Source organism: Eulemur rufifrons, chromosome 7 (assembly GCF_041146395.1).
Source record: "Eulemur rufifrons isolate Redbay chromosome 7, OSU_ERuf_1, whole genome shotgun sequence".
Lineage (NCBI taxonomy): Eukaryota > Metazoa > Chordata > Mammalia > Primates > Lemuridae > Eulemur > Eulemur rufifrons.
The window spans coordinates 277,583,762-277,594,103 of NC_090989.1; the positions used below are offsets into that span (position 1 = coordinate 277,583,762).

The following is a 10,342-nucleotide window of genomic DNA, read 5'->3' on the forward strand; positions in this document are numbered from 1 at the left end:
TTGTGACCTTCCCACATGCTAACTGGCAGGGCTTGAGCAGCCATCTTGGCAGACACACAGTGTTTTCTAAGACAGGAGACAAAGGGATTTTTCATCCATTATTAATTGATGTTACTCTTTTCAGCAGACCAAACATGATTCTACTCTACAGCTGCCAAAATTGTTCTAGGCTCAAAAAGAATAAATCGTTCATCCTCAAGTATTTATTATTTACCTAACTTAACAAATGTTTCCTTTAGCTTTTCAGCTACTTTTAGGGGGGCTGATTATTTCTATACTGATTGGTATATGCCAATTAGATATCTTTTATGAGTAGTGCTTCCAGCCACTTAAATGTTACTGTGGTCAACTCCAAGAAGAGTGTGAGAGGTTTTCCAAAAGAGAAAATGAACGCCTAAAACCATTATGCATTATCCACAGAATGTGGGATTTCAGGCTAGGAACTGAGTGTTTCTCAAGATATCCCCTCCGTGTGCAATAGTTATTATTGGAAGTTTGACTTTTTCTTTCTCTTTGACCTCTCTTCCCCTTCACTTCCATGTCCTTGCAATTTGCAGGTGTCCAATTGGTTTGGCAACAAACGAATCAGGTACAAGAAGAATATTGGCAAGTTTCAGGAAGAAGCCAACCTCTACGCTGCAAAGACGGCCGTGACAGCTGCACACGCAGTAGCGGCAGCTGTGCAGAACAACCAGACCAATTCGCCCACCACGCCAAATTCCGGTGCGTACTGGGCGCTTGCTTCCTACTTGGCCCAGGCAGCCTTGTGCCACAACACCCTGTCCCACAGGCCAGGAAACAAGAGCCATACTGAGGACACAGTGGACTTATAAAGGAAGATTTATGTTCAATTGCAGGCTTGTTCTTGGAATGGGTGAATGAGTGGATGGCCAGAGCCTGTAAACCCACTGTTCACAGTGAATGCCACTCTCAGCTGGAACTTTTACATTTAGTAGTGGTTTTTAATTCAGCAATTAGGCGAAGTGCTATCACTAATGATTATTTTAGCCGTATTGTTCCATGTATCACTTTAGGGTCAGTAGTGTTTGTCAGAGAATCAACCAGCAGAAGTGGGCAATGTGCCTGTTGTTGTGGGCAGTGAAGCTGGAGGGCTGGAGTTCCGTCCCGCAGTGCTCTGCCGGATGCAGCTGCATGCTCCAGTCTGCTGCCCTGCCCTGCCCTCCCCCGCCCTTCCCCGCCCTTCCGCAGCACCCATGTAAGCACGGCTGACCCGGTGGGCCGTGGGGGATATGGTACCTACACATGCATGCAGTATTCTTGGCTCCTCAGCCAGTACATTTTGGCCACATTTTATGTGACATTTGTGATGGAGTTAGAAATATCTTAAAATTATAGGGAACTTGAATAACGACGAAAGATGTGCAGCTAGTCCAAACAGATGGACTTGAGTAGCAATTCAAGGGGCTTTTCCAAGGAGATCTTTTAACTATATCTTTAAATGTTCATAAAGTAAGGGGGTTTTGTTTTGTTTTGCTCCCCGCCCCCAATTCTGTTTAGTAGAGCATGGGAACAAGGGAAAGGAAAGGTAGGTAGAGTATGTGGCCAAGAAAGAACTTCTGAAAAATTTTCTTCTCTGGGTAATTGTCTACCATGACAGTTAATGATGTTGAAGAGCTCATTTAATGACCAAATCCTGGAGATAAATGGAAACAAGGGGAAGGTTCCAGGCTCACTACTGAGTATTTTTCTGTTTATTTTTATTTGTCTGTTTTGTAGGGGGGGAGGGGCTTCCCCATTGATAGGACTTTTCCTAGATATAAAGTGAATCGCAGGGCCTAACTCTCAGGAGTTATTCTCAGTCCTCCTAGATCTGGAAATGCTTTATGTTATGCACAACCTTTCCCTTCCTTACCTTTCTCCTTTCCCTGCCTCTGGGTCTGTGAGGATTATGTGTGTAGCTCTCTGTTATTCAGCTACTTAACTCTTTCCTTTCCAGGTTCTTCTGGTTCTTTTAACCTCCCAAATTCTGGGGACATGTTCATGAACATGCAGAGTCTGAATGGGGATTCTTACCAAGGGTCCCAAGTCGGAGCCAATGTGCAATCACAGGTAGGAGAAATGGCCCAACTGGGGCCTTTCTAGCAGGGTAGGGTTTGGGCTCAAAAATCCTTACTCTGACCCCATGGAAGTGATCTGCACGTCCATGCAGAACCTGTGCTGGGTGCTTCCAAACATGACCCATCTGCCCCACCATTTAATTTAATGAGAAGTCAAGTGAACAGTGACTTGTGATGATTCAAACCTGATAAACTTTGTGAATGCATTCGGCTCTGGCTTGAGCTCATGGAGAGGGGTTGGGTTCATCTTACTTTTGTCACAAAATAGAACAGAAAGATTGCATGTGCCAGCGTGTGTATGGCTTAAGAACATATTGCTATTTCTACATTTTTAAAGTCAGAATACAAAAACCTAAGTTCTTAAAGTATAACTCTATACTTTGAAAAGGTTCAACTCTCTTTTCATCCTTTTAATTGAGAACAGAACTGCTCATATAGTTTTTGTGCATATAGATGTGTGTGTGTTTGAGACTGAGAGAAAGTAAGTGTGAAAGAGAGTTCAGTATACACATTTATCAGTATTAATAGGTTTTCACCCACAGCCACATGCATTTGGTTGCTGTAGATGGAAAGTTTGCATTGCCATGAAGATATTATTGTTTGGCTGGCACAAAAAACCTAGATGTGTGGGTTTAAATATGCAAAGAATTGTTGAAATTCTGCCAGTCACATTTGATTGATAAATTTGTCTTTCATTGAGGATACTAAACCCTTGTGGCAAACATAATTCACATTGTTTTCTTTTGTAAGTGATGATGTTTTTATAGATTTGAGATGATGAATTTTGTTTTGTCTCACTTCTAGGTGGATACCCTCCGTCATGTTATCAATCAGACGGGAGGCTACAGTGATGGCCTTGGAGGAAATTCACTGTACAGTCCACATAATTTAAATGTGAGTACTTTGGGGACCAGCTATAGGAACAGTACCAAGTAAACAGTGACTAATAAATAAATTAATAGGCATTTGACTTAGCTTCTCATCTTCTTGGCAGCTAGGGAAGGCAGTGTCTTTACTGCACTTTTATTTTATGAACCTAAACACTTGATGTTACCTAGATGCCCTTCGAAGTCCTCACAGATGTCCAGAAGTGGCTGGCATCCTGTCATCAGTAGGGACTTAAGCATTGGCCCATTAAGATGCCATTTCCTACCATCCGTGCTGTGTTCCAGGGAGATGGTGAAAACCAGGTCATTTATCTTAGAATCAAGCCGCAGGAAAATTCCCAGACATAGCCCAGGTTAAGGTGGTAGCCTTGGAGGACCCCAGACAGATGAACAAACCAAGTTAAACAAAGAATTCTGTTCTTAAAAGCGTCTTGCTATATTGTCAATGTGGGATCCAAAACATGTTCTACAATTTTTCATTATGGAGGAAATAATTATAACTTTTGTGACCACTTCACTACAGCCTTACTTTCCCCGCTACTGTGACATGGATGGAAAATGGCAAAACACACAGCTCTGGAAAGGGGGCAGGGGCAGGGGACAGGGCATTGGGTCACCATGGTGGAGCTAGGGTGGAGTGGTGGACAGAATCTGGAATTCCAGACTTAGGGAGGAAATGAACTATAGAGTCAGGAAGAAAATGGACAATATCTCCCTTTTTAGGGCTTTGGCTTGCTATGAGAGTAAATATTAATGATTTAAAAAGTGATTGAGGATGTTCAATTGTAAAGGGAAAAAAGGACCATTAAATACTCAAATCTTTTACATTTGAAATGTCAAATCTTTCTTTTTGGGTTTATAAATAACTCATAATAACCCACAACAAACCATATAAAAAGCCTTTTAGTTGCATTTCTCCTTTTTCATTTAAGTGTTTTGAAATGCTTCAGAGAATGTGCGATATCCTTATCAACATGATAAAATATGAAACTGTGATTGCCTGCAGCATTTTACAGACATGAATTCCATCTTCACTGATGAGGCTTGATAAGGCGCTGTTGTATAATACAGTGCATAATCTCAAACCACCAGAGTAAGGATTAATTTATTTTGAAAAAAAGAATGCTTGCTGACAACCTCTCCTCCAGCTGCCACGCTGGGTAAAAATATTGTACATTTGTTGTTTATAAATTTGGATAAAAGAGGAATGATGTTTACTTCAGATGGAATATCTTTAGACTTGTATCTGTGTAAGAGTTTTTCTTTTCCTAAGTAGATTTTCATACCTGACGGGGAAAACAGCTTACCTCTCAGACAGAGAAGAGGATGCCTTTTTTTAAAATTAATTAATTAATTGATTAATTTTTTATAATTTGGTTCTCCTGGGGGTTTTTTTTATTTATTTATTTTTTAAATTTTTTTTACTTGCATTATTCATCTAGAACAGTAACAGAGAAGAGTATTTCTTAGAGTCTGTTAAACACACACAGGCATGTCACCATCTCACCTGGCACCACCACAGCTTTAAAAAGACACCACCATAGCTTTTTTTTTTTTTAATCTTTTTTTCCTCTTTAAACCTGAATTTGATATGCCTCAGGCCTGGAGGCATATCCTTTTCCCTTTGGCTCTGGTCATCTCTGCGGGGTTGTTTGGTGTTTTCCTCCCTTTCCATTGGTCCTAGAGGCAAGAAAGGGGCTTTGTGTGTAGAACTACTCATCGAATCAGAAGACAGGGAGTTTTCCAAGAGCAGGGACCACAGGAGGAGAAAGTGGCTGCACATGGCTCATGTAAGAGCTCTGTCCAGGCCAGGTGGGGAATCTAGAAAGAATTCTCAGCAGCCTGGCAGCACAGGCCCTGACTGCTGACCCTGGTGCGGGAGGTCCAGGTCTGGGGGCTGGGCCGGGGCAGAGGCTGGTCGGTGCTGCAGACACTGGGTGTCAGCGGGCCCCACTCGCCACCCCTGCAAGAAGGCCTGCCCCGTCACTTCTGCTCAGTGTTCCCCAACTCACAAGCCCAGCACCTCCCTCTTCTTGACTGACATAAAAATATGTAGCGACAAGCTGTCTGCCACAGCAGAAATCTGATCAGACATTGATTTCAGCAATTGCCACTATAGGCCAAGACACGAGGCAGATTTGTTTCTGAGTACTGCCGTTGCCGGTGCAGGTCTGAGGCGGGAAGGCCGGCAGCATGTGGAGAGCGGTAGCAACATCCCAAGTAGGAGCTCCCACTATAGATAATTGGAATACAGATTTGAACAGTGTGTGCTCCTTCGCAGTTCATGCATTTTCATTCTGGAAGATCCTATTTGGAAAGAAATTCTGGCCTTCATTTTCCAAGGGTTATAGTAGCCGACTGTCAGGCGTGTATGGAAACAGGGCGGGCAGCTTCTCTGTGGAAACAGTGATGAAGCCAGGCTGAAGTTTATACTTCGTGGAGCTCGAGGTTTTGCGGAGGCATTGCATTGAGCTTCCCCACTGCTCCCTGCTGAAAAGATTCCTTTTCGAGTCACTTCAGTTTTACCAGCAGATCAAAGGCCGAGCTTTGTGCCAGCTTGGGGCTAACTGAAGCCCTTCTTTAGCATGCTGATTTATTGCCAAGCCTTTACTTGATGGGATGGATTTGTTTTACATGCATTTAATCCTACTTTAACACATGCTTCCAACTCCTGCCAAAGTGGGTTTAGAAAATACATTTTGCTAATGCATCTCTGCTCTCATGTTGTCATCTGGGTGTTTTAAATTGGGGAGTAGAATTAATATGTAGACGTGCACCCGTTGAACTGTGTTTCTCCTTTCAGGCTAATGGAGGCTGGCAGGACGCAACAACTCCATCTTCTGTGACTTCTCCTACAGAAGGCCCAGGAAGTGTGCACTCAGATACCTCTAACTAATCTCTGGCCACACTTTTCCCTGAGCTGACATGCCTTGATAAGTGCATTCAGAGCAATAGGAGGAAAAGGAAAGCGTTTTTGTAGCCCACCATCTACAGCTTTACTGTAAAACCTTGTCTTATTAGAGAACTTGGTAAATCTGTTTTTTAAAGAATCATAATCATTTGTATTTATACTTAAAAAACACACAATGTTAAAAAAGCACTTTATCCAATTAGGCCAAGATTTAACATTGTTGACAGTCCTGTAGCTATTTTATCATAATTTATTATCAATATTTTACATTAATGGTTTCACAGTTGCCAATTACTTGGCCTTAAGGGTAAAAAGTACAATGTACGCTAAACCTCAATCGTTAAAGCAGATGCAAAAATTCACCTCACCTAAATTGAACTTCTTGCATATTTCCATCACTGACTTTGATTGTCTTTCTTTCATATCACTAATGGAGTTGGAATAAAAGAGCTGTTTGGCTATCTCTGTTAATGATGGTTGTGTTTAAGAATGTTCGTCACATTTGTGTTGCGATCTCTTATGTTATAATTAGATCAGAGACTGGTAGCATCTTTTCTCTCTCCGAAAGCGCCAGTGCCCAGAGTCTGCTCGGATAAAATTACGGATCCAGATTGTTCTGAGAGGTGAAGATACTTGCTGCTGACAGAGGTGCAAACGAGATCCGTGTGGGGTTTATGGTGCGCACTGGGTGCTGCACAGACTTGTCAAGGTTCGCTCCGTCCTCTGGGCATCCAGGAAAGGCCCTGCTCTCCGGAGCGTTGTATATAGTGTAGCAAAAGAGTATTTATACATCTCACCAATCAAAACACAGCTTTATTACCTCATGCGAACTCATACAAACCAATAGAATTTCAACATGTTCTGTAGCTTAGAGTGCTCACTTACTACCTCTGAACAATACTCACGGCTGTAGTTTGTCTCTTTCTTATCTTTTTGCATCTTGTAATTAACTCCTTGTTTCCCTTCATAAAATGTAATATACATTGTAATCTTTTAAAAGAAAAATCAGGGTTGCATTTGCAACTTTTAAAAAACCGAGAGTGGAAACATTGGGTCTTAATTTAACACAGGATCAGTAAAACTGTTGTAAATACTGAGAAACATTTTGAATGTTCTTCATCTTGTTACTAATCCATGCAAAAAAAAAAAAAAAAGCGGCGACTAATTGTGATGCATTCGGATTTCAGTATTCAGTACTGTATATCTCACCCTGTGTAATGGGGCCCCCCTTTCTCTCTTTTTGTATTGTATGCGATTCTGAAACTGATTGAGTCATGAAAATAATTTGTGGCGGTGATTCTAATGTATTAAAAACGTTTCGTGTTCCTTTCTAACTGGATTACACCCTGGATTGAAAAAGTCTTCCTCGTGGTAGTTATATGTAGTTTCAAACATGAATAAACTTTTTGCTTTCATGATTAAATGGTGATGCTGTTCCTTACTTGAGCCAGCCAGCCAGTGCAGGCAAAGGAGAGAGCCCGCCTAGAACCAGGCCTGGGCGTGTTAGTGTGTGGCCTGTCCGAGGCCACTTAGAGATGTCGGTGAAGCCGAGCATGAAGGAGCAGCTGCTGTTGACTGAGCGCCTCCTTGTGCAGGCTCCATGCTGACCGTCAGGACCAGTCCTCACGTGATCCTGCCACGCCCAGTGACACCACAAGGAAAACACTATCCCCATTTTCATAGATTAGGAAGCTGAGACTCAGAAAAGTTGCTTAACGCCACAAAGCCACAGAGCTAGGATAACAAGGGGCTGCGCCTTGAGCCTAGGTCTCTGCCCTCCCAGCTCACACTCTCCTCTCCTAAGGATGCCTCTGGCACCTGTTGGATGGAAAGGTTTTCTTTTTCTTCTTCTTGAGACAGGATCTCGCTCTGTCGCCCAGGCTGGAGTGCAGTGGTGTTATCATAGTTCACCGCAACCTCCAACTCCTGGACTCAAGCCATCCTCCTGCCTCAGCCTTCCAAGTAGCTGGGACTACAGGCAAGCGCCACCATGCCCGGCTAACTTTTTTTATTTTTAATAGAGAGTGGGTCTCCCTATGTTGCCTAGGCTGGTCTCGAACTTCTGACCTCAAGTGATCCTCCCGCCTTGCCCTCCCAAAGTGCTAGGATTATAGGCATGAGCCACTTCGTCCAGCCTGGACAGATGTTTTTTTTTGAAAATAACCAGAACTTTGTCACATTCACTTCTTCACCTTCATAACTTCTTTAAATACAGTCAAAGGTGAGCAAAAGTTTGGAAACAGTGGGCCTCAGATGCCATTAAAAAAAAAAACAAACCTGCAACTTCCCTTAATATACCTTTTTAAACTCTAAATTTGTAATCTGTAAAACGAACTAAAAATCCTTTAACTAGATTAAGCATTGTTTTGTTTTATTTAAATTGTTAGAAATTCCATATATTTACATATACATCTGTCGCTAATATCTAAATTTTTATAATAAAAGAGGTCAATAGCAGGTAATTGGCCTGCTTACTATATCTCAAGGAAATTGACTCACGGGAAATCAGATTAATGTTAATCAGTTGTAGCAAATTGTCTATGATAAATACAACTGTTTGACTATTTCAGTTGGTAGAGCCAGGCAAAACAAGGTTTAGGGCCACCATTAATCTCAAGGCGGTTATACTGTGAGGGTAAACTTTATAAAACAGATTGCCCTCCCAAGCCGTCCCCTCACTCAGTGCTCAGCCTGCCTGGAAGAGTATCTCCCACGGCTTAATAGCTATTTGCATGATTCAATTAGCTTGTGGGTCAGCCATTCTCATCTTCGTGTGTAACACAATCTCTGTGCTATGTGGTTTTGCAAAAATATCCTGTGGAAACAATACATACGCACATGCAAATTTATCTTCTTTAATGTCCAAAAGCAGACACTTCCTAAGAACCATCTCGGGTTTTATCTTGAGCCAGTCTGTTGAGAGAAACATACACTAGTGCTTCTTGGAGATTCACGCATTGACTAGCAACCCTTGAGGGAATTACGGAGTCTGAGGTTTCATTCTGAGCAGGCCTAAATAAAAATAGCAGTTCCCTTCCTAGGTGCTCACTTAGGAGGCACTTGCATGTTTGCCCTCTGCACGCTCGCCCCCCTCTCTGGGAGGGTAGAAGCATCCTCACTTCATGGGCAAGAGGAAACTGGGGCACTGCCAGGCCCTCTGGCCCAGCCTCTGGGGTCGGTCAGTGCTCGTAAAGCTCTCCAGGCATGGAGACCGCACAGGCACGGGCCCCGGCGTTCTTCTGTCTCTCTCGAAATTGGGTGAACTCAGTCATGGATTTCATGGTTTTCACCAAGTAGCCTTTCTGGGTCAAGCAATGGGTTAGGGGCTTGATCCAGAGATGAGTAAAATCAGGTCTCAGCCCTCGAGGGGCCAGTCCCTTGGCCCAGTCCTTGTTCAGGAAGCCAGTGCTTAGTGAGGGTCTTTGAAAGACTGGTGGGCTTCTAACTCCAAGACAAGAAACGAGGGTCCCAAAACCACTCATGAGGTCAAAGAAAATAACAGCAGGAAACTGCCCGAAACACCCATTCACGGGCTGAGGGGCCTGTCCACATACCGCTGATGCACAGGAACACGCGTGCTCATGTGAGACAGGTGCATGCTCCCACGTTCCTGGAGCCCAAGCGCCTGAGCAGCTCAGTCTTCCACTTGGACGTGCACAAGCCGTGTGGGAACCTCCGAGTATATCAGCCCAGGTGCCTTGCAAACCAGGTTAGAACTCTGTATCCCAAACCAAACTGTGTCCTTGTGCGATTCCCCAGACAGGAGAGGGGGTGGGAGGGGCGCTGTTCCGGAGAAGTGAAAAAGGTGATGTTGGATTAGTCTCCCAGAAGGGGTGGTGTTGCCAGTGACACGTGCTGGTGCTGTGAGAAAGCCACCCGTGCTGGGCTGGCAGCGGCAGCTGACCGCTCCTGCAGGCCGGCCTCGGCTGGTGCTTCCCGTACGTTGCCTGGTTTGATGCCCGTGGAGCCCCGTGGGGCAGATGCCATTACTATCCCACTTTCTCATGGGGAATCTGAGGCTCGAAGAGGTGACACCACCTGTCCCAGATCCCCCACAGAGCTGAAGTTTGCCCTGTGAAGGCCCCGCGTGATATCTTTCAGTGCGACAGCCTCCAGTGTGAGGTCCCTTCTGGGGCAAAGTGACCAGGGAAATCATTCCCACTCACCCCCCAGAGCTTGCAGCTCTCTGCCCACACCTCAGGGGCCAGAGCCACCTGAGTATGGGCGTCCTGGGATGTGTGTAATGTGTGTCACAGACTGTGTGTGGTGCTGTGTCTATAGATGACAAGGTTCGGGAGGAGGGACAGGAAGACCCCATGTCCTTGGGCTGGGCTGGGCCTGGCACTAGTGGAAACCAACAGAGTGCCTACCTGGGCAGGTTGCTGTCGCGATGACGGGAAGTGCTGAGCACAGGGCCTGGGCACGCTTTGTGTGTGTGCTTTACCGCGGGCAGAGTACTGCCTGGG

The 10,342-nt window shown here is 44.3% G+C and overlaps 1 protein-coding gene across 5 annotated transcripts in view; it reads left to right on the forward strand.

The window, feature by feature from the left end:
* PBX3 (PBX homeobox 3) overlaps positions 1-7,299 on the forward strand; it is a 209,702-nt gene extending 202,403 nt beyond the window's left edge. For 2 of the 5 annotated variants that reach the window (XM_069474670.1, XM_069474671.1), the window contains exons 6-9: positions 558-723; positions 1,958-2,070; positions 2,883-2,972; positions 5,769-7,299. In XM_069474670.1, the coding sequence (XP_069330771.1) occupies positions 558-723; positions 1,958-2,070; positions 2,883-2,972; positions 5,769-5,861 (462 nt within the window). In that variant the 3' untranslated portion in view covers positions 5,862-7,299. The remainder of the gene's footprint in view (positions 1-557; positions 724-1,957; positions 2,071-2,882; positions 2,973-5,768) is intronic. The other 3 variants (XM_069474669.1, XM_069474673.1, XM_069474672.1) reach the window with 2 other exon arrangements.
* Positions 7,300-10,342: the final 3,043 nt, after the last annotated feature.